Source organism: Dromaius novaehollandiae, chromosome 7, assembly GCF_036370855.1.
Source record: "Dromaius novaehollandiae isolate bDroNov1 chromosome 7, bDroNov1.hap1, whole genome shotgun sequence".
Lineage (NCBI taxonomy): Eukaryota > Metazoa > Chordata > Aves > Casuariiformes > Dromaiidae > Dromaius > Dromaius novaehollandiae.
In genome coordinates, this window is record NC_088104.1 from 35,395,100 (window position 1) to 35,419,638 (window position 24,539).

Here is a 24,539-nt window from a genome sequence, read left to right on the forward strand (position 1 = left end):
AGCTGTATCATCTTTGAACAAATCAAAAAAATCTTTTGCTGTATACCAAGTTACAAAAAAGAATTAGGATCAGTTTCTCTGCACTTTCACAGCTGAACTGTAACTTACTCATGACTATTCCTGCCTGCACCACCACCTTTGAAGGTTCTGCTGTTATTGTGGATAACAAAACACTTACCCTATTCCCTACTAATGTAATCCTATTCAAACAGGACAAATGGGAGCTTCATCACTCTTAAGCATGTCTGATCTGACTCTAATCAACTCAGGTAGCCATCTTTGACCCTGGAAATTTGGCACTTTTAGAAAGAACATTAACTGGGCAATCCAGAAAACAAGGAACTAAACTATTAGTTATTATTAATTAATAAATTGAATAAATTAAATTAATTATTATTAAACTATTTTGTCCTCTGACCTGTTACAAAACAACAAGAAAGTAAGCCACAATAATTCAATGGCTCTTAACAAATGTAACTGGGACATACATATGTTAAGCTACAGCTATCCCCATTAAAATCTTAACTGTTTCCTTTTGTATTTTATTTGATTCAATACATATGTAAAGACAATTATCCGTACAATCTGAATTTCAATAGACCAAACAATTATTTTGTTGTCCAAAAAGAGCTGCACTTTATGGTTGAAGGAATATCATTGACCCTGTATTTACCTTTCCCCATCTGAAGCAGTACTGACTGCTGTGTCACCTTGAGGGAAACTTGCCAATTACAGAGGAGTTACAAAATCACAGAGGAGTACTTCCAGAAAATAATCCTGTCTTGACTACTTCTCACTATTTGAGTTATTTACTATGGTTGCTCATTTCTCTTTTTCAGAACGAACGGATTTCACAAGGTTTTCCCACACAGGTATCTTGCAAAAGGCACCACACTACAATATCTGCTCACAAATCTGGCAAAAAAATAAAATTAAAATGTATGTATTTAAAATTCTGTAAGATTAGTAATAATCCAAAATATTGGACTTGAGACCACTAAACATGATTTTGAAGGATTTACTTTGTGGTTGCAAGATCGCAAATCAAAACTGCTTAGTTAAGAAATAAATTGACACCTCTGTAAATTTCAAGACTAGGTCCCTTTCTGCTCACCTACTGCCACTAAAAATGCAAGAAAAACACTATACACCAAATTACGCCTCCAGTACGAAGGCATGTTTGGTACAGATTTAACTGAAAACACAGTTTTCCCTGACAAACCTTTGTGGTTAACAGCTACGAGGGAGAATACAGAGGTTACGTGTTCATATGCAGCCCGCGGGACCGTCAGCTAGGAACACCGACTTCGCTGTTAGCACAGTAAATCTGACAGGGAACTCCTGCAGTGCTCTAATGGGTAAGGAAAGAAATAGCAGGGCTATGTTTCTAAAACCATTGAGTCCACTGCACAGAAGACAGATCAGACTGGCTGGCAAGGATTATCTTGCCCCATGCCAAAGAAGGCCTTCCCTTAAACCTTCGCAGATCTCTAGAACAAGGTAAGTTGGACAGTCAGCTCTGTGGTATCTGCCAAGCCTCAAACTCATGAGATGGCTGACAAAGGCTGGCCACGATCATCTGCTGAATGCTGCCTCTAGGACAGCCAGCTCCCCCTAAAAGCCTGTACAGGGGATTCCAGTGAGTTCAAAACTGCCAACCAGTTGCTCAAACACAGACAAGATGTTACTTCCTGGAGAAGCAAACAAAGAACCTACTCCTGCTGAATCAAGTAGCTCTGTCTAGCCCACAAAAGTCTCTCATCCTCAGAGACATATCAGCATATGGTATCCCATTAACCAATGTCATCTTAAGGTAGCTCATTTTTGTGAGGTTATCCTATTCCTATGGGAAGCTATCCTATAGGATTATGGAAACGATAGAACTCTAAGAGATATTTTCCCCAAAGGCTTGTTAGGCTTTTCTCATTTAGCTGGATTTTTTTGTTTCGTTTTGTTTTTCAAAGGACAGATCAATTTCCTGATTCTATTTACAGCCTGGTGCACTGCAGCACCGGGGTGAAAGGGAATACCTGACGCGAGCACTGCTGCCAAGGACACCACCAGCACCAAGGGCATTCACAGCGCAATGACATGGTTTCTCATCTCTAAAAAGCAGTAACTAGAACTATACGCTGCCTCTTTAGCTGTATATGAAGTCCTGATTGCTGTATGAGTTCAATACTAAAAACCCTGCCATTCTCGCCTACAATGCAGAAAGCTCTCCATCATTTGTCAACCGAATCAACGAGACCACGCAGCTCAACCAATTAAAGCAGCAGCACGTAGCCTGCTGCGCAGACCGAGTCCAAGAGCTTTGCCTATGCTTGGGCTCCCACCACTCCTACCACCAGCAAAGCTGAGTTTGTTAAAGCAGTTGTGGGAGTTCTGTAGCAAAAGGGCTGAAACAAAAACCTTTTCCTATTAATGGTTCTTAACAACACCTCACAGACTAAGGCCTTGTGCTCTTATTTTATGTTGTAAATAACTACATTTACTGACTAGGATACAGGTCTCAACTGTTTGTCACTGGCCTTCTCCTTTAAATCACAATGAGTACAACTGCTGGCAGATTAAGGAGCCTTCTCACTTTCCTCACAGCAGAATCTGCTGGCTTTTTCTAAACAACCACAACAACAAAGCCTGCATGGACTCGGCAGGGTGAGCAAACCCCCACTTACGGCCAGCATCATTTTCAACCAAGGCAATGAAGCCTGTAAGTGCTAGACTTACGGTCTAAATGAAGCAGTTTTTAAAGAGAATATCCACATGATAAGCTGCAACCCCCGTTAACCAGCAGGTTTAAAAGGCTTAAAAGCCAGGCCCAACTTGATTGCAAGTTAAGGAAGTACACATTAGCATGGACCACATAATTAGCAGGAAAAGACTTTAGTTTGAGATTAAAGATGTGTTTACCTTCTTTGATCTAGCCAGCATTTTCTAGAAAAACTTAACATCCAAATTAAGAAAACATTTAAAAACAAATCAAATGAAGAATGAGAGTAATCCCAACAGCTTAAAAACTTGATTTTGTAAAGCCCAGTAATTTTCTGAAAATTTACTCAACCAGGACCAGAGGGAGAGAGGGAGAGAGGGAGAGAGGGAGAGAGGGAGAGAGGGAGAGAGGGAGAGAGGGAGAGAGGGAGAGAGGGAGAGAGGGAGAGAGGGAGAGAGGGAGAGAGGGAGAGAGGGAGAGAGGGAGAGAGGGAGAGAGGGAGAGAGGGAGAGAGGGAGAGAGGGAGAGAAACACAGCACAACATCCTGATTATTCCCTTGCTATATTTTATCCCATTCAGCCACTTTAATATATTTTGGTGTATTTTGTAAAAAGTACCTTTAACATACACAGTCGACTTGGAAAATACAGTGAATGTTATGAAAGTAAACATATCTTAACTAAGAGTCACTGAAAATCTAGCTCACAGTCAGATCATGATAGCTGTTCTCAAAATACATACTCCATTATTATACAATTACTTCTATTTACAATGTTTGGAGCGTAGGACATTATTCAGTATTAAAAAAGAAAGAAGAATCAATCCCTATATTGAAGTAGTATTTTAAGTATTTCACAGTGGAAGTAGTTTCTATGTTTGTCTATCTTATTTATCATAATTTGCCATATTTAGCTTGCCTTGTGCAACTTTATTTCTAGTCACTTTAGGATTCTCAAATATGTTAGGCCTAAATCTCTATTATATTTGGAGTTTTGTTTCTTTTTCCTTTTTTAACAAGAAAGAAATTAATGCCAATTAAAAACCTATCTTCAGTAGTATTTCAAAACTCAAGCATTTATTATTATTAAGAGACTTTAAGAGTTATAAATTTATAACTTCGCAACTTTAAATTAACAGGGGGTTTCTATGTAAATTACATAGTTGAAATAATCCTAAACTGTTTGGGACCTCTTCCAAGTTGGGGCTTGAACACACCAATTTTTCTGCTAAGAGAATTTAGTACCAAACAACTCATTCAATTTAGGAGATCAGTCAGGAATGGAAAAAGATCCCACAGAACTCAAAAGAAAACAAAAATCAAGTCATTTAGTTAGCATGTCTATGTAGGGAAAGATAACATTACATGATGACTGCCAATTTAAAAAAACTGTTTATTTACATACAAAAAACCCTTTAAAGCCTGTTCTAGTACAACACTAATCTGTTAATACACATAACTGGAAGCATGACAGTATTTCCATTAAATTCAGTGGACTGTGACTTGCTTTAGTATATAAGAAAATTAAGAAAAAATATCATTTGCTATTGTATTATTGAAAGATCCTTGGCTAATGAGAGAGATAGAGCACTGTGATGTGTAATATCCAACTGGATAATATCTAATACAAACCTTATGCATGTCAGAGCATATAAACAAAAGAGAGATAAATTCAGTAATTCTACAAAAATATTCTAGGGAAAAAAGAAAAAAGCAAGAAAAATGATTTAAGCTTTCCCTTCTTCCATAAACTCAGATCAAGTCCGCAGTCCTAAAGACCTCATTAACTGGGCTGCCAGATTTAAGAGATGCCTCTAAATTAGAGAACTTTTTTCAATGCAAAACTTACCTTCCCCGGAGACAGTGAAAATTTGGGCACCCTGCCTACCTCACTTCACACAACCATTGTCCAGAAGTAGTTTTTGATTAGTGAATTCAGCACGTAGATTAATACAAACAGAGCAGATCACTTATCATATGCAGAAACGTGAGTAAAGAACAAAAAAGCAGAAAACATTTGTGAGAAAGCATTAAGCAGAACAATTCTAAAAATATCTCCATTTGCATTAAGATGTTTAAGAGCAAAGCAAGCCAAACATCGTCAAAAAAAGCTTTTATTCATGCTGTAAAAAGCTTGAAATTGTAGTGAGCACAGCCACATAACACCTCAGAGAGTAACAACATACTGCCTCTGAAGACCCTCACTCATAAAACGGCTCAGAGAACAGTTTTCCTGTGTAAACACCCAGCCGACAGGAAGTCTCCGTGCTGCAACGGCCTTTTAAAAGCCTGAGACCTTTTTCCCCTCCTTCGGGGCATTTTTCTCAACAGTGCCATGTCGACGCGAAGCTTAGCAACAACTCAGGCCATGCCGGCTTTCAACGGGCAACATCATAGCTCACCCTGCACCTAAAACCTCCGCTCTGTAGCGGACACAGGCCGAATTAATAAAATAAATGTGTATTATTGACACGCGTCACGCGAAACCGAGCAGGGTGAGCGCCTCTGGCGGGCTGGATGCGAGCGCCAGGAGGGGGGCAGGGGCCGCGGGGGCAGCAGGGGTGTGCGCAGTGCCCCGGAGCGGGGGCCAGCGCGGCGCACGGGCGACCGCAGCGGCGCTCACGCCGCGGCTGCCTCCGGCCGGCAGGCGAGAGCCGGCGGGGCCGCGGGCCGCTCGCCCCGTCGGCAAAGCCGGGACTAAGCGACACCTTGCCCCCCGCCGCCCCGCGCGGGTCCCGCCGCGGCCGCCCCCGCGCGCCAGGAGGCGGCCCGGGCATGGCGGTGACACCAGCGCAGACGCCATTACACAAGGCCCGGCCCGCCCGCGCGGGGCGAGCCCGCCCGGCCCCCGACCGCGCCGCCGGGGCTGACACGGCCCAGCAGCCGGGGAAGAAGCCGAAAAAGAGGGCGAAGACGGCACACGCCGACACCGGCAGCGCCGCCGTCGCTGTTTGGAGGCCTTTTACCTTCGTGGGTCTTGGCGATCTTCGCCATTTTGTCCAGAGCGAACAACGCCGAGGCGGAACTGGCGCGGCCCAGCCACTTCCGCTACGGAGGGGAGGGGCGAGAGCTCAACGCGCAAGCGCGAGCTGAGGGCGGGGCCCGCGTTTAGCGCGGCGCCAGGGCTGTGCGCAAGCGCAGTGGCGGCGGAGAGGCGGTGCCATTTTGTCCGTGAGGGAGCCAGCTGGGCCAGTGCCGGAGCCCCGCCCACTCCATGATGGACGGCTCGGCCAGCGAATGGCGGCGCGCGGAGGGCGGTGCTGAAGGGTTGGTAACGGTCCGCCCGCGGCGCGCGGAGGGGGGTGCTGAAGGAGCGGTAACGGTCCGCGCGCGGCGCGGCAGCAGCCGGGGGGCGCAGCGGGGCTGCGGGCAGGGCCCAAACGCGGGGCAGGGCCAGGAGCGGTGCTTTCCAGGGTCGTTGATAGGGGACAGTGTCTTCTGCTGTGGGAAGCTGCTGCGTTACCCCGAAGTACAAGGACTGCAGTGCTTCTCGGTTTTCTTCAGCCTGGAAAAGAGAATTAACGGTGCTCCTCCAGTGTCTGCCTACAAGATACCTTCTTCCCATTTGGGACACCGAAAGATGATGACATTTCCACTGTACTGCACAGATACTCAAAATACGATCAAATAATCACGGTTCCCTGGCTTCTCACTGGTGCTGGTCCCTGCTGCGGGCTGGTTGTTCTGCGAGGAGTGGCTGCTTTGCTGTGCTTTGCCAAATTGCATGACCTTTGCTTCCTCTTACCAGGCTAACTGGCCCGGTAACAAAGGATGAAGCAATAGATACAAACACAAGGCATAAATTTGTATACTTCCCACAAGATGGGGGTACAGTTGGTTGAAAACCCCCCCTCAGAATAATTATCAGTGTTTTTTTCTGCCTAATGGGGGGATAAAAGCATTTTAGGCAGATCACTTCTACTGAATATTTTAGTAAGACCTTTGAATAGGGAATGGAAGAGATGTTTCTAAAATTGGCAGATGACACCAAACTTGCCAAAGTTGCTAGCAGTTGGAAGATGGGATTCAAATTGATCCTGATCCATACAATAAATCATTTAAGATTGAGAAGGTTGACTTTAATAAAGACAAGCATAAAATAGTACATGTTGGAAGTTGAAAACAAGTACACATTCAAAATAGCCAAAATAATGAGAAAATGATCAGATGTGGATAACAAAGCTAAATTTGTATCAGTAACATCATGCTCTCGCAGAAGAAAATCTAATTCTGGAACACATTAACAGTGGTATTGTATATAAAACTTGGAAAGCAATCATTTCACTTTGCTTGGCACAGTCAACGCTGCTGATGGAGTATATCATGGGGGAGGTTCATTTGGGGACTCTGCAATTCAACAAAGATGTGGACAAACTGGACGTAGTCCAAAAGGGAGCAGAGGAAGGATCAGAGGCTTATGAAACATGCCCTGGGTAGGAATGTTAACAGAAATTAATCGTTTAGCTGTTCTGCGATAAATGCCCTTGTGCAGCTTCAGGCTATCATTTTGGAAACTGTTACCTTTTTTAGCAGTTTTTCTTTTAATGTGATATGTCCATACTTCAATATCATTATCTTTACTGTCCTTCATATCTGAACAAGGTTGATTCTGTCCACATCCAAAACACTGGAAACTCTCCCTTATAATCAAGTGTTGTGAATGAGCTATTTTTTCATTGTCTTATTTTTTAGCAGTAGTAGGCAAAAGCCTAAGCAAAACACCAAGGCTAACCAACAACCTAAGTTCAAAGTCCAGTTACAGGATTGCTTAATCATGCAACACATTAATGACATTTCATAACACTCAGTGTAATATGTAATCTTACACATTTTATTTACTATTTAACTGTATTTACGGTTTAACTGTACAACTGTTAAATTACTAAACTACTCAAGCCTTTGCAACAAGCAATGTGAAACAATTTCTGTTGAGTGAGTTTAACAAACTTCTGATAAGGTAAAATGTATAAATTATTTGCAAAAAGGGAGGTAAGTACATCATGGCAAAACTGTCACACTCTCTGCCTATGAATCATTCCCATCATGAAGGTTGACTGTTCACATTAGGAGTTTCTGAGGGCTGTCTTAAAGAAGATAAAGATCGATTGATCTATCTATCTATCTATCTATCTACCTGGTTTTGCTTTGTATTGCTTATTTTGCAGAAGTTTGCTGAACAATTCTATTTTTACATAATTAAATGTATTCAAATGTTCTTCAGTGAAAGAGACTGTCATTTGAAGATACTGAGAGTCTTCTCTCTCTTCTTTTAGTATTATTAAGCCCCTATTCTGCATTTCCAGAAAGATGTACTTGCACATACTTAGTGGCCACAAAAGCAGATATGTACTGAACTGCCTAGAGATATATGAGGGTAAGATTGAGGCAGACAGTAATTCCCTACTGCAGGAATTTAATGCACGTAACTATTTTAAGTAACTGTATCACATGCTCGGGTTCACTATGAATATCAATTTGCAGTAACTTTCTCTTGTTTCTTCAGCCTGACTTCCATCTCCTGTTAGGCTGAACTGTTATGGACAGCAGTGCTGTGTTCCCTCTGTTATTGTGCACTACTAAGCTCCAAGGCTGTCATCCCAAGAAACCCTTTTAAGTGGTAATTTCGGGATATGCTATTTCCCACACAAAAGGTGGAGTTCTGTATTGTGAGAGCCGACAGGAATTGCATTGTGCTGAAGCAGGGTACACTGTGAAGTGCAGTGACTAAACTGCTTTCTGCTTCTTTCTGTCTTTTATCTTTTCTCACAAATTCTGTATGCTGCCAGGGTTCTTAATTTTTGTATGCCTGTCAAAGACGTGAATCCTGACACATCTTTCTTGCCTCCTGAACGATATCCCTAACACGTAGCTTCCACAGGATGGTACCTAGTGGTTTACCAGTCCTGTTTTGCCTATGAAAGTTCCCTTCCCCTGCCCACACATGCACATACACTTCAGGGAGACTCCTCTATGGATTGGGAACAGACCAGATGTAAGAACCCCAAAGCTTTGCAGATCTAGGGTAAATCAGACCTGAATTACAGACCTGCCATGTCTTGCTTTATGTAATAGATTCAGGTCCAGTTTCTTGGCCAGCTTAAGCCATCACTAGCTGGCACTGTTGCTGAAAGAAGTGTCTAACCACATTTGCCTGTCCTTGAATTACCCCTTCTATTGTGTCAGCAGAAGTTTCTGGCGCTGGTTCACTTAATGAAGACAGGCTCCTGGCTACACTCTCCTGCTGATTTGCCCCAAAATAACTCCTCATTTGTATTCATTTTTTTCCCCACACCTAATGGTGTAAAGAAATGCACCACAAGCTGACATTATGCCAATAGCCCCTGCAGTGCAATGGGGGAGGTGGGGTAGCCCGGGTCAGGGCCCCTCCCGACCTGAGGCCATCCCTCTCAGCTGTTGGCTGGAAAATTTGGACCTGGGTGCTGGGGCTTGGCAGCGACGGCAGTGCCCTTAGAGCAGGGTCAGGCCGAGGGTGCAGGTGGCCCTGCCGCTGTCAGGCATTGTGAGGGCATGTTACCTTCTATCTGCTTTATGTATTTGTGCCCTTTCCAGTATTGCTGCAGCCATATAGCTCAGTTGTGAATGTCATTGATCCTGCCTGGAAATTAGACTACTGCTATTTTTTCTCCCTTTGCACATGTGGAAAACAGAGGCAGAGAATAAACGGGAAACCCTAAAAGGGGTCAGGAGCCATAGCCCATGCACTGCTCTGCAGCGAAACATCCCAGGGCATCCCAAGAACTGCGCACACCAGGGATTCAGGAAAGCCAGGTGGAGATTCACCCGCCCCGTAACAGGATTCAGGCTCTCTGGTATAAAGACAGAGAGCTGTCTGTGATAGCTGGTGGGATTGAGCGGGAGTTTGAGGATCCTTTTGTAGATTGACTCTATGCCTGATTCTTGCTATGCCAGAAACAACCAGTTCACTTCTGATACATGAAATATAACAAAGCTCTCCTAATTTTACGTTGTGGCTCCTGTTTGTGTATTTCACACTCCAGTGTAAAATAGTAAATCTGCCCTTAACTCCTAGCTATGGCATCAACTTGCATCATTTGCAGATCATGTAAACAGTGATTGACCCATTTCTCCTGCTTGTAGATCATCTTTCCCTGCCTAATGATGTCAGACTTTAGAGATTTTTATAGGGTATTTTGAGATACTTCAGTTGCAGATATCTTTCAGAATTTATTTATAAATAAAAAGACAATGGTTTTGTTATTGCTTTACCTAGCATATCTTTGGCTGCCAAAGGGGCATATTAAACTACTTGCCCTGTTCACACATCTGTAGAAACAGAGCTGAATGTAGTAAGTAAAAAATAGCAAATTTTTTAACAGTGATAATGCCGATATGTTTGCCTCATTTAGGATTGACTGTTTCTCTGTCCATTTTTTAAATGGTCATCCTGAATATGGGATCCTAAAAATTCTTAAATATTTAAAAAATAGTTTAAACTTTATAATCGCAGTTTAAACGGAACCATTTTTCCCTCATGCAAATGTATGCTCTCTATTTCATATTTCTATCTCTATCTCTATGTATATGATTAGTCATATATGCTGCTGGTTTTACAAAAAACACCAAACATTAAAAAAAATATTCTTTGTGGTATGGGTCATAAATTATGTCCCTTTTAGTTACCAGATATGTCTTGCATCTCGCTGGTACTAATTTGGGCCAGCGTTCCTATGAAAGTTGGTAAATGCAAATCCCTCTTCACAAACAGCAGATATCAAGCAAGGTGTAAGGACCGTATTTCTGAGCCTGCCAAGAAAAAAAAAACCTCTGACTGCTCTCAGACATCCATCATCATGAACCTCTCAACACTTTATCTTTCATCTATTCTAAACCCTAGAAGACATCAAACTCTCAAACGGGCGATTTCTGCTCAACAGAGGCAAGCTAAAACAACATCAGGTGTCAGAGCATGCTCCCATGACAAACCGAGAAGACAGCAAATTTGAGCTGGCCGGTGGAAGGTGGAAAACACGCAGATGAGGTTAGTAACAATGACTTGGGTGGGCTAAGATTTTTTCTTTTGCCTTTCTGCCCTTGCTGTTTATCTCCTGCACTGTAGAAAACACATTTTTGTGCATTCCTGTTTCATTAATTACAAAGAACATGCTACAGGACAGCCTACCTGAAAAACACCATAACCCAGTGTGCTAAAGTGAGATCTGCTCCAATTAGTTTCCGTTATCCAAATGGGTTGTGTTCTTGTTCAATAACGAATGTTTTATCTAGTGGCAAGGACCCCACAGACGGACTGTAGTGATGAGGAGGAGGACTTTTCTGAAGAGGACATTGACTGAAGTAGTTGAACTTTTGTCCTGTCCAGAATTATTTTCCATTTCCATGCATCCAGCACTCAAATGCTTTAACTAAATAAACTTTGTGTTATTTGACACTGAACATAAAATTCTAGTAGTATTTAACCCGGAACGCGGGGGCATCTGTTCAGCTATTCAGAAGGTAAACAGTTTGAATGTGTTGTCCACGAAGTCTCCTCAACTTTGTGGTGAGCATATCCAAGCTGCTTACCTCCTGGTGTAAAACAGTCGTCATGACACGTTCAAGCCAAGGATAAATACAATGTCTAAATATTATGTCTCGGTTCAAGACTTCCAGCCAAGAGCTGAATAGCTGAGCAGGTATTAAATAAATAATTATGGAAATAGCTTTGGCAGACTTACTTTTAAATAATTTCCCCGTAACACAGGATATTTACACAGAATATGAAAAGCACGATGAGACAAACCACATGGAAACGACAGTTACTTAGACACTCGCAGGACGGCTGCGCGTGCCGGTACACAGCAGCTGTGCTCCAAAGGCGAGTTACGAGCCGGGGACGCGCCGCCGGCCGCTGCGCGGGGCAGAGGGCGCCGGCGGCCGTTACCGGCCCCCCCACCGCTGCACGTCCCCCTCCCTCGTCCTCCCCGCGTCACGCGACCCCAGCACACAGCGGCTGGCGCGCACAAGCCCTATTATAGCCCTCGCGCGCCCCGCCGGGCCAATCAGGCGAAGGGCCTCGCCCCGCCCTCCCCCCCCGCGACTCGGAGGTGTCTCGTGACTGCGCGCGGCCCCTCGCACTGCCAAAGCAGTCATGCGGCCGGTGGGCGGGGAGGGGGCGGGCCGCGCGGAGGTGACGCCCGCGGCACCGGCACGCTGATAGGTGGGGAGCGCGAGGGGGCCGCGCGGCGATTGGGCTTTGGCGGGGCGGGGGCGCGGCTGGGCGCGGGCGGCCGTTAGGCTGCGCCCGGGGGCGGCGGGGGCAGCCGGCGAGAGAGCGGGGCCGGAGATGGCGCGGAGCGGCCGGGCGCTCGGCAGGGCGCTGGCTGGCGGGCTCGCCGCCGCGCCGCCGCCGCGCCCGGGCGCTGCCAGGTACGCGGGGCGCGCGGGGTGACTGCCAGCGCCCGTCCCCGAGCCCCGGGCGGTGGGAGGAGCCCCGCCGCGCCTCCCGCTGAGCGGCCCTCAGTAGGCTCCAGGGTGAACGGGGCCGGGCGGGCGGCGCAGCGGGAGCCCGGGGCGGCCGGGTCGTGCCCCCGCCCCGCCGCCGTGGGGGTCTGCCCGCGGGGCGGCCCTGCCCGCCGCCGCCCGGAGGGGCGGGTGGCCTCGGGGAAGGGCAGAGGCCGCCCCGGGTCCCCCGTGGCCCCGCGCTCGGGAGGGCTGCCCGGGCCCCCGGCAGGGGATGGAGGAACCAGAGAGGTGCCGCCCCCAGCCTGGCGCTGCCTCGCCGGAGCCGGGGCGCGGGGCAGGAGCGGAGAGCCGCGTCCAGCGCCCGGAGTTCTTGCTGGCCGGCTGCCGCGACAGCCGCCTCCTGCCCTGGCCAGGTGTAGGGCGGCGCTAGCACCTCGGGAACCAGAGGGCGCGGTGGGAGGAGCCGTGAGCCTGTAAGCAGTGTTCCTGCAGGGCAAGGAGGAGAGCGGACGGACGGACAGGGAAGGCAATCCGAAAGCCTCAAAGAGGAGAAAGCCCTGTTAGCGTGGTAACGGCAGCACGCTCTCATACACTGCAGTGGTCACCCGGGTACACTTCGTACGCCTTGTCAACTCAGTGGACTCCTTGCTGAGCTCAGTATTGTACTTCTAGGACTTAGGCGGTTAATTTAGTCTCTCGTGCTTTTTCAGGCTGAGATGATGATGAGGACACTTGCTGGCAACGGTCATTTTTTTTTGGGACACGAGCAGCTGTCCACAAACAATTTGAATGAGATCAACTCAAGTCTCCTAGACCATAAAATGGCCATCACCTGACACTATGAAAGTGACATTGGAGATAACAGTGAACACAACTATACTAGCACACTCTTACCACCAGTTTCAGCCATTTTATAGTCAGCAGTTGGAGATTGATTTTTTTTTTCAAAATATTTGAATCTTTAATCTTAGAAAATTTTGTTGCAGTTAAAAATAATCACTGAATACATATCACTTATGTATGTATACCATACAGCAGTAAATGCTTCCTTTTCAGTTCATGGAAGTCAGGCGATACTGTGATCAGTGCCCAAATGTTTAGAGATAAAGCAGCAAGTGACAGGAATGGAATGATACCAGCAAGCACAGTATGAGTGGGAATGTTTGCATTACTGTCAGAGGCTAAACACAGGAGTGCTAGGTGTGTTTGAATTCTAGTATGGGCTTGGCTTTTCTTCTGTGGCTGTGATCAGGTTCACAGAAGCATGTCACACTTCAATAAAGTGCATGCGTTAGTGGTTTCTTGAAGAGGTATACTTTCCTGCGCTGGGACCGAGCCCAGCACATTCTTGTTGCATCTGTTTTTCTTCAGATAAAATAGAAGTCTCACCAGATTTGCTAATATTATAACCTCTCTTAACCTTGCCTTCCTTGAATGCCAATATAACTGTGAAATAGACAGCGTCTTTCAGCAGTTAAAACAAATTATTTGTAGAGATTGTTTTTTGGCCTTGTAGCTGAAACAAGTTTAGATAAAATTATATCTATACTAACAAGTATCGATAAAATATCTTTCCTTGAAATATGGATAAAATTGTATGAAACAGTATACTTGCATAGCACTACAGCAAAAAACAAAAAAAAACAAAAACAAAAACAAACAAAAAAAGAAACCTGAGAACTAACTTGGACCATGTACCATCTGTGGCCTGAGATGGAGAAAATAGTGTAAACTAGCTCTCCAGAATGGAGTGTGTTCCAAACTTTTGAAAACTTTCTATGAATCTGGTCAAGGCAGCTACAATGTTACTATGGAAGGCTTCCAGTGTTTCCCATCAAAGCAATGCTTTTCTTTAACACCTTTGTCCCATCTACATGGAAAAAAATCAGACTATGACTGCATCCCTTGAGATACAGTTCCAAAACCTCACAGAGCTTGTGGTCAAAAGATTTTTTCAAGTAGACTTATTCTTTCTTAATATCAATACTAGTTTTCCATCTTAGGTAATTCCTTTTCCACTTCAGTGATTAGTTTAAAATCTGTATTGTCAATCATCTTGCTTTGTCTCTCACAGTTCCTTTATTTCTCAAAAACCTCAGTACAGATTATCTCTAATCAGCTGATGGTGATACTTACTTTCTTCTAAACTCAACTGCAATTTATTAATTGCCTGTCTCCTAATACAGTGACTGCACAAGCTAACTTAGTCGGTTAGGGATTATTACTGCAATTTGTTAGAATCAAAAGTTCTATTAATTTTAAAGAACATGTTGATAATAACCTTGAGGGTTTAAAATTTGTAACTGCTGTAACTTGCTAGACTACTTTGGTGGTTAGGAAAAAATGGAATAACTGTTCACTGTATTAAAAAAGAAAAAACAACTTTATGCTAACTGGGGAAGGTTGGTTCCATTTTTAGCTCCTCATTTTTGACTGTTTGTGTCTAGAAGTATGTTCCTGCTTGTTTAATTAGAGAGATGACAGAAGACGATTCAGGTTGCTATTTAACTTATGTACATAGAACTACTGATAGCAAATAGTGGAGTTTTTAACTTTGTGATGCCACAAACCAGAACTTTTGACACTGCATTTGTATTTTACATCTTAACTAACTTGATCTAGGCAAAATCAATAATTTAGCAGAATAGATGTATTAACCTCAAAGAATGTGTTAAACTTCAGTATAGGTGTTTGTAATCGTAACTAGAGAAAACTGAGATGGAATCTTAGAATTACAAGCATTTCTTAAAGGTAACTCAGGAAGTTTTAGTTATGAAAAGACTGCGTACAAGGTCTTGTACGATGATATTTTCAGGAAAACTAAGTGTCAAAAGCTGGAGAAGCAATGCTGCTTCTGAAAGGACTTTCAAAATGAAACTGTCTTTTAGGAGATGGAAGGCAGCCAGGGACGTTATAGTAGAGTTCAACTTTGTATCTCAAAGGAGAACCTTCTCTTCCTGTTTGCGTATTCTGAAAGGGTGATGTGTTGTAGACCATGCCTGCTTTTACTAGCAAGAAACCCTGTTCTGCAAATTAAATGCATGAGTTTCATACACAATATCAAGCTGCCATGAAGCCAACATTTAATGGGAGGCCTTTGTATTTTTCTCTGCTAGTTTCTTTTCTGGTGACTAGGAGTTATTCTTAGTTTCTCCCAAGGCAAAACACCTCCCCCAAAAAACAAGATCTCCCTTCTATTTTTAACAGTTTGTAAGCGTTCATTGACCTTTTGTTTATCCCTCTAAATGTGACATTTTCTGGAATGCTCTAAAACTGATGTGTGTCTCACCTGAATACATTGTTATTTTTGCTGACAGGAAACACATCTAAAAGCATTTTCACTGTTGCAGGCACTTGGCTTCCTGTGGTATTCTGATGACCAGAATTTCTTCACTGCAAGTACCTGAAATGAACCATACCTTTTCAAGAACTTTCTTCAACATTACTGCACCACTAGTAAACAAAAGAAAAGAATATTCTGAAAGAAGAATTCTAGGGTTTGTATAGAAGTGTGGAAAGAGACTTGATATGCTTTTGGGTTTCATATTTGCTGTGACTAATCAGAAACACTAGAAGTTCAAAGATTAGGCATCTCTGAAGACACATGCCCCTGTGACTGTGCCCCCAACTGGAGACTTAAAAGGAGTTTGAATTTCAGAAATTGTAAAGATTAGGCTTTTTTAAGTCTGAAATTGAGCAGTAAACTTTAATTTTTTTAAAAAGAAGATGAACTAGTTGCGTGATGAAAAAACATGTGCCCACAGGAAAACATGTTGAAATCCTGTTTGCCTTACAGCTAGTGAAAAAGTTCCCATTGAATTAATGAGATCAGGACCTCCTCCATGTCTCTGATGCACAGTAGTATGATTTGTTCATTAGACATAGTGTTTTTGACATACTTAACAATCCTTTATATGATAATCCCTGAATTGCAACACATCTTGCATAGTCACTTAAAAGGAGCCTTTGTCCAATAGCATTCACCACTTTTCCATTTACTCTATTTTTGTATTAAGGTTTTTATTTTGGTTAGAATAACCAAAGTATTATTGCTCTATTTAAGCCGTAGAAAATATAATCTTTTAATTTTGATACACCTTTTTTTGGTACCCCTGAAGCATGGATTCTTTTCTTCTGTGGAATGTCTAAGGTCTCTCTAAATGAAGACACAGTTGTACCAGAAAAAGAACTATTTTTTCCATTTGAAATCCATCCATGTCTACCTGATACTAAAGAAAGTAGGAGAAATCTGGTTCACTGTTTGCTAATGTTACTGCTGGATTTTGTCCAGTGTTCTGCTTTTTTGTGCAAAAACTTTTACCAGTTTATTACTTTTTTCATCTGTTAGTTAGCAGAGCTATATTTTTTATCTTCCAAAACCACTGGCAGTCTCTTTTTAGGTGACTGCATATTCAGCCTCAAAATTGATGTTGCCTATGGAATTTATACCATCTTTCAGCTTTTTTCTTTTTTAACTGAATTTAAAGTTAAAACATCTTGTAACTGTAATGTCCATATTTCTGTTTCCAGATATTCTATGCAGGAAATGTATGAAGTTGTTGCTGTCGTGGAGAATTACAAACTATTTGTTCCTTGGTGTAAAAAATCAGATATATTATCGAAGCGTTCTGGATACTGCAAAGCACAGTTAGAAATAGGATTCCCTCCTGTAGTAGAGAGGTATACATCGGTTGTTACCCTAGTGAGGCCACATTTAGTTAAGGTAACTTATTTTTTTCTTTTTCTTAGCTGTAACTTTCCATAACTTTTGTTTGTAGAAATTGTAGAATACTACATTTTTGTAGTATTTTGTAGAAATGTAGAATACTACACAACACTGTCACTTCAAAACAAAAATCAATTATGGAATTGCTTTGTGTGGCTCAAAATGTGTGTAGCTTTTGTTTAAAGATTTCAAATTAACTGGGGAGAGATTGAATATGCTTTTAAAACATGGGCTGCCAAGTAAGTGGAAAAATTTCCTCCTTAATTTGCTTTTGCTGGGGAAGCAAGCAGCCATTAGTGAAGATATACTACTTTAGTTACAAGATTCACTTCTCAATGTATTTTATCCAAGCCTCTCTAAATGCAAATTAATACTGACTTAAAATTTTTCTTGGAAGACTGTAGCTTCAGATGCTTTAGCAAAATTGATATCATCTGTCATTACTTTTCTTTTGAAATTTCTAACTACTCTGTATAAGAAGTCTTAAACTGAAGTGGAGTATCTGCTGAGAAACCTCTTCCTCAGTAGATTGATGAAAAGATAGAACAGTAGATTTAAAGTCAATTTTTTAGAATGAATTGCTTCAGAAGAGAAGCAGTCGTACTTCATCTTCTTTCAGCTTTACTGGCACAATAATTAAAAAAATGGGGGCGGATTTTAAATGAGGTCTGGAACTTCAATTACTTGTTTGCCTTAGATTTAAAACTGTTTCAGTTAGGAATCCGTTCTGAGTTGTTCCTGTCAGAACTGCCTTTCCCTTCTTTTGGCAGATCTTGACTATTTTTTGCATGCATCAAGTCAAACTACAACAACTAAGTTCTATTCAAGATAATTGCTTGGATATCCAATTTCACTGTTCTTTTCTAGGCTTTCTCTTAGGAGACACAGCTCAAAACAGAAAATGGTTTTCTTAAGTACAGGGGAGACATGAATTAGAAAGGGAATATGCAAAGGGCTTTTACTCGAGGTACTTATCCTTTCTGGAAGGAAAAAGAAGTTTTATTCCTTTCTTAATGAAGGTGAACAGTTGCAATGGAAAACCTGCCTTTCACATGCTGACTGCTTTCCCTCTCTGCTTTTCCCTGTGACAAGACTGGCTTTCTAACTCTTTTCTCTAATTAACTCAAAAGAGGAGTTGTAGTCTCAGAGACCAAAAAGTGGTGAGGTTAACTATTTTTCTTTAAATGTCTTCCTCCTAGACTTGCTAGCCTTTTCTCTGCTGCGGTTAATTTCCCTAGAAGTTTCCTGTTGTTCACATTACGTTCACATAACTGTATAAATGTTAGCATAGAGAAGGGACGGCACACTTAGGCTGTTTCACTGTCCTCAGGAATAACTCTGGGGCATAAGCAGATTGCAGGTGGTCCAGGCTACTGGTGGCTGCAAAATGGGCATGGTTTTGTTGCTTACAGCACCACTGCTAGTGCCCTGGAAAGTCAGATTGGTAGCAACAGCTGTTGTTGCTGAGGAAAGTGTGGTGTGCGAACTGCTACCTGCGGGGACAGGGAGCATGGGGACATGGTGGCATTGTTCCCTTTTGTCCTGCCCTTTTGGCAGCAGCAGTAGAAGGAAGCCCAGCACTTCAGGCTTAGTCTGCCCTTCCCTCTATTCCTCCCCTTTCTGTTGTAGAAGTCGCTAGGCACTGCATCGTCATTCCTGGGCAGAAAAAAATAAGTATTTTTGTGCTGCTATAATTAGTCGTCAAGATGGCTTGGCTTATCACTGTGTTCAAACCACAAGCAACACCTATTCATTGTGGGTAGTCTTGATAGAGCAGAGCTGGTTGTGGTAACAGTAAGAACTGTAAAGATTTTTTTTTTCTTTTTTTTTTTAAATGCCACTTCTCTTTAGAACCTCCATGCTAAGTGAGATGTAATGTTTCACTCTTCAGAAGTATGTTTTTCAGTCTTTTTCTGCTTAAAAATACAGCCACACAAAATTACTTATGTGCCAAAAGCAAAAATGAGTGAAAATAAGGACCCTATAATGAAAAATTAAGAAGTCAATTACTGTGCATGCTTTAACTTTAAGCTAGGACTGTACCCAAACACTCTGAAACATGAGTCAAATACAGCTTGCTGGTTACTAAAGCCAAGATACAAGTTGATGATGAACTTCAATGTGTAGTCTTTTGAACTTCATGGTTGCTCCTGATGACGTTAGTATCTTGTGACAAAAGATGTCTGAAGTTTGACTTCAGTCAGGTTTGTTTTGATACTGAACATTTCTCCAGCTCAAGACTACCAGGATATAAAACACTCTATACATATAATGAAAAAAATGTACAAAACCAGTAAATATCCACATGCTTTGTTTAAAACAGTGCTGTTCAAAATTCTGCTGATTATAGCATTAACATAATTATGGAGTTGTATGCATCAGGCTTGAGATCTGTTTTATGGTTCTCAACACAATCTTCCCGCTCTCTCCTTTAAAGGGATTCAATTACTTCACCTTAAATGACACTGTGTAAATGGAATCTCAGGCTGGCTGCACTGTAAGGGTAATTTTTAAATTATGCCATGACCTTCACTGTCTAACAAAACATGAATACGAACTTTAGTAGTACCAGTTTGTCACTTCTGTAGGAGCCTAATTGTAGCCTGGCTTTTTAAACTTTCTTTTAGGCATCTTGCACAGATGGAAGACTGTTTAATCACTTGGAGACTGTGTGGCGTTTCAGCCCAGGCATCCCTGGTTATCCAAGGACGTGCACATTGGATTTTTCAGTAAGTATTATAACTAAACCACCACATACTACAGAAAAGGCATAGACAAGAGTACCTTCAACTATAGCATTTTGTGTTTGTTTTTCCATGCCTGTTACTAATGATTTTTTTTTAAACATATACTCTCTGAAACCAATTAAATTTTAGTCACTAATATCCAGCGTAATTTTTATATACTCTACTAGGTGAAAACTGCTACAGAATCTTTCAGAGACAGCAGTCTTCTAGGAAGCATCCACATATAATGAAATGTTCTAGGGATTGGTATCTCCCCCAGTGCAATTCTAAACATGCCGAAGTTTTTAGACAAGCAAATCTAGATGAAGAAATACTAAACATACTTGTGGGTTGTGGGTTTTGCTATTTCCTTTAACTACTTTAAAACCTAAGTGGTCTTGCTATCAGAAAGTAGGTGTTCTCCAATCTGTCCCCCTCAAATCCTGTTTGGTCTGCAGTTTTGCCAGCTTAATTTCCTGATTTGTATTTTTACTATTTCATGTATTGTTATAGTTCTCTTACTTCCTTCTATAAACATAGGTATAAATGATTTTTAGGGGAAATGCTTTCTTTTTAGTCTATGATGTGATAGCACTATAGCCCAAAACTATTCCTTTTTTAATCCAGTATCTGATTTACTGTCTGTTACTCCTACAAAAGTAGTTTTGTACTGAAGTTACTGCTTTTCTATTTTCCCTAGTTAGTCTGTCATCACATTTTTTCTTACCTTTTGTAACTTTGAGAATGGATGTTGCATTAGGCATATATCTGAGCTGCGGTTTGGAACAGCCTACAAAAGTACACAGAAATGGGTTGATCCTGCTGCCATCTACTGGGATACTCTGCTTTAAAAGATTATCTTTCGTAAACAGGAAAAACAGCTTTTGGTGTATGTTGTAAACCAGGGTATTGTTCTCCTTGGGTTAGTATTTTTCAATTTATTGCTGTATCACACTTCATGCTGTTCAACAGTAAAAATAAATCAATAGACACTTGAGAATGCATTTTCTCATGGGATTTGCCAACTATGGTTGGACATTATTTGCTCATAATATTTAAATTTTTCCAGGCAAATTTCAGTGCCAGTTCCTGCTACTGCCTAGTATGTAACATAGCTTTTAATCCAAACCTTAAATTGGCTGAGAAAAATAGAATTAAGCAACTGTTTAAACCCTATAACCTAAATACTGAGTTTGGGGGGAAAACACTTTAAAAAATTTTTTTACCGAAGCCACCTTTTGACATTTCAGGTTGAGAACTTCAGTTAAAGGGAGTCAAAAATGGACTTAAAATGGACATTTTCACCTTCTTGGGGAAACACTATCAATACTACTTACTGCTCACCCCATTTTGAGGTAACAGAAGCAAATATGGCCAGCTGAGCAGGGCTTTGCCTCACAAAGGCAGGTACTTAAGGATTTTAACCCTCGCTCAGTTACTGACTTGCTGTATTACATAGCTTCTTGGTCTATGCAGACTAGGATGATAAGCATTTCACAACACACTTCTTGAAAACATTATACAGTTATTAATACTCATACAAGAGAAAACTTTCATTTCAGGAACACCGCTTTCCTTTATAAAGTGTTAAGTTTTGGGTTACACTGGTTCCCACAAGCTACTGTATTGCTATTTTACCAGCCTGATACCAGCAGACAGACACACACACGTGTGTATATATATACAAAACAGTGAACTTCACTGAGACATACCTAGCTTGAGCAAGGATTCAGCTCTTAAATTATTTGGTATATGGATTTAAGCATAACATGTTATCATCTGCAAGTCTTACACAGTTACTAAACACGATGCAAAACTTATTATCCTTGCTCTGCAGAACTTGTGCTCTAAATGACAAGTCTCAGACTTTCAAAAGGCACACAGAATAATTTTACTGATGCTTGAGGTCAAGCAAGTGTAAATGAAGCTACACCTAGCTTACAGTCCAAGTAGTTAAATCACTTCAGTAGTCAATATGCATTTCTCGCCTAAACAGTTCAAGAGAAACCCGTTTGCTTCATTTGGCATTTAATGTGCTGAGTTCTCAAGAATGGCAAAATGCTTAAATCTCCATCCAAAAAAACATGCTGTAACAGGTATGTTAAAATTGCAGAAGAGCAACCTGTATTTTCTTTCCTGACAATTTTGTAATGATTTCTGGGAGCTGTGTATGGCAAAACCCAGGTCAATACTATAGCTCTAGGGGAATGTTCTTTTAACTAGACCAAAGGCCAGCAGAGCACAAAGTAAAATGAAAGGCTATTTGATATAAAAGTGAACTTGCTGCAGTCATCACACTCTTTTTTGTGGGTGGAAAGAGAAAGCAAACTCCATTCTGCTCCCCTGCTGTAACTTTGATGATGACAGTAGCTTCAGTTTCATTGCAAAGTTCAGTAGCTAAAAGAAAACGTGGAAGTAAATTCTGAGCACGGCAGTAGGAGGTGCACAGGCTTACTACAGAGGGCTTACCGGTACATCTGTACTCTAAAACTGCTATTCTCTGTGATGGTGAAGAAAGAGTGGGAGATGTTCAGGTAGATGTGATGCATACAATCCTGCAACAAATTTTTACCTTTAGTTAGTAAAAAGATGGAAGAGTAGTAACCTACATCCCTAATCAGTAAGTGCCCTTGCTGGAACATAACAAACTAATTAGAATGTTTGTATCTGATAGGTCACTCTGTATTTCAGACTTTAGTTCAGGGCTGCTTTTAAATTGAATGCCTTTTGGGCTAGCTTCAGCTTACCTGTAAATCTTCATTTGTCTGCTGTCTTATCCACACAAGGTCATCTTTGAACAATTTTGTCTCTAAGTGAATTCTGTGAGCAAAACATCAAAGTTATTACCATTGTCCGGTAGTTTTAAACATCCCAAATGTTTGTACCTATATTTTACGATGCATCATTTATGAAATAAAATATAGTTGGTTTAGACAAGTGGGCATGATTACTTCAGAGGACTGAGTAAACCAATTCATTTAAGTGAAAAGCTGAGAGAGACATTCTTCTGACCATTAAGGCTTTTCTTTACATATACACTCATCTATAGTTCAACTTTAACTATCTGTTCTCCCACAGCTTACTTGCAAACTAAGTGGAGATTCTTTAATGAAGTTGTCTGTTTGTAAGAGCATTTTGCCACCACAGTAGACACATGAAAAACATTTCTTCTCAATTTTCTTAAACAGGTTTCTTTTGAATTTCGTTCACTCCTACACTCAAAACTTGCTACGCTATTTTTTGATGAAGTGGTAAAGCAGATGGTAGCTGCCTTTGAAAGAAGAGCATCCAAACTCCATGGCCCAGAAACTAACATACCTCGGGAACTAATGCTTCATGAAGTTCATCACACATAAAAGGGAAATTGTAACAGCCTCTACTATAAATTTGTATGTACACTTTATTTATACAAGAGGTACAATGCTCCTTTGAGGGCATCACTGTGGTATCTGAACTTTGTAATTTACTACTGTAAAAAACACGCACATATTCAGCAGCCAGATGTACATAGAGGAATATTCAAGCTACTATCAAGTGCAATTTAAAGTGTTAACCATAGCAGACTGATTGGCAGCTACTGTAACACAAGATAACCCAAACTGCTGTTTATCAACCTGCCGAACAGTTTATGTAATAACATCAGATGTTCTACTTTATCTAAGCTTATATTTTTACAGTGTTTGTAATATATTAACTCAAGTTTAAGTTATTAGTAGTTTGAATGTAACTTACCAGCACCAACTTAGCTGCTCGGGCCAAGTTAAGGGAAATTGTGACATTCTAGCTTTGAAGTACAAAACACTTTGTTAAAGAACCAAGTAGCAGATGTTTTTGATCCAAGTGGATGACAGAGGTCAGCTCAAAAGTCTCCATATGCTGCTGAATTCTGATCAGTAATTGCTATAGAAAAAAACAAAACAAACAGCCTAAAGCCCAAGTTAAACATCAGGATAGCGTAATTTTTGAGAGCAGCAGCTTCAGATATATCCAGTTGTTCTTATCTGCCTGGGCAAACACTTGAATTTGTAGTTTTTGGCAAGATGAACTTGCCTACTGGCACTATTTCACTGTTATGCATAGTAATTTGGGTACGCTGGACATGATCTAATATCACAGTTCCCAGTTCTAGTTAAATGTAACTTTAAACTGAATTAACAGATGTTACTTCAGTGAAAACTAGGCCATGAATGCACAGCGTTCTGTACCAAATTGCTATCCTCTCTGCCTACTGGGAAGGAAGGAACATGCTATGCTCCTCTTGCTGCAGACTAAATACAGCCAGCAGCTATCATTAAGTAGCTTGCTACAATATGGATCCAATGTGGTTTGTCAGTGCAGTGAGATGGTGCCAACTGTTGCCTTGATTGAATGGATTTTCAGTAGTTTATTCCTTACTTTAGTAAGATAATGGGCCAAGTGAACAGATTTGACGAGACAGTAAAATCGTTTCTGTACACTGCCTTGAGTTACCAAACTTTACTGAGGTGAATTTTATAGTCAGGTGTATTTCATGGTTGAAGTTCCTCTTTTCCAGAGTGTCTGTAATCTGCATAGTTACTGCAGAATAGGTGGCAAGATTCATTTACTGTGTTAATTAGCATAGGAGGGTAAGTTTCAGGACAAAGACAGCCCTGAAACAGTTTCAGACAACTTAGACTGTTTTCCAGATAGAGCAAGTAAAGTTTCAGACATGCCCTTGCTGAAGGACAGTTCTTATTATAGGTGGGAAGTTGGGGGAAAGTGACAGTGGGATTAAGAGGTCAGTTTAAACGCATCTAGGAAATTGTCAAGTCATTTTGTATGTTGAGACAATCAAAAAAAAAAAAAAAAGAAGTCATGGAACTTAGAAACACCATTATTTTGAAGTGTTTGGAAACTGAGTTGAAAAGCAGCAGAAAAGACTTAACAAATCATTTTCAGCTGTGTCAGGTCAA

General features: G+C 41.6%; 2 protein-coding genes and 1 long non-coding RNA gene across 3 annotated transcripts in view; 2 read left to right on the forward strand and 1 right to left on the reverse strand.

Moving 5' to 3' along the window:
* The window catches only part of SF3B1 (splicing factor 3b subunit 1), a 23,364-nt gene extending 17,546 nt beyond the window's left edge, over positions 1 to 5,818 (reverse strand). Inside the window, exon 1 of the mRNA XM_026102376.2 lies at positions 5,679 to 5,818. Within this exon, the coding sequence (XP_025958161.1) occupies positions 5,679 to 5,706 (28 nt within the window). The 5' untranslated portion in view covers positions 5,707 to 5,818. The remainder of the gene's footprint in view (positions 1 to 5,678) is intronic.
* Positions 5,729 to 11,433, forward strand: LOC135328878 (uncharacterized). The gene is made up of 3 exons (XR_010390031.1): positions 5,729 to 5,979; positions 10,589 to 10,732; positions 10,978 to 11,433. It is a non-coding gene; the product is annotated as an uncharacterized LOC135328878 (long non-coding RNA).
* Positions 11,434 to 11,943: 510 nt separating this feature from the next.
* On the forward strand, positions 11,944 to 24,438 carry COQ10B (coenzyme Q10B). Its single transcript, XM_064515161.1, has 5 exons — positions 11,944 to 12,117; positions 15,504 to 15,650; positions 16,684 to 16,876; positions 19,507 to 19,608; positions 22,794 to 24,438. The coding sequence occupies exons 1-5, from the start codon at positions 12,035 to 12,037 to the stop codon at positions 22,959 to 22,961; spliced, it is 693 nt and encodes a 230-aa protein (XP_064371231.1). The 5' UTR covers positions 11,944 to 12,034; the 3' UTR covers positions 22,962 to 24,438.
* The last annotated feature ends 101 nt before the right edge of the window (positions 24,439 to 24,539 follow it).

Bases quoted from the DNA above. Each gene is read 5' to 3' on its own strand.
- COQ10B (XM_064515161.1), top strand. From the start codon at position 12,035: ATGGCGCGGAGCGGCCGGGCGCTCGGCAGGGCGCTGGCTGGCGGGCTC. The intron at 15,651-16,683 runs GTTTGTATAGAA...TTCTGTTTCCAG, and splicing joins TCTGAAAGAAGAATTCTAGG to ATATTCTATGCAGGAAATGT. The intron at 19,609-22,793 runs GTAAGTATTATA...TTTCTTAAACAG, and splicing joins CGTGCACATTGGATTTTTCA to GTTTCTTTTGAATTTCGTTC.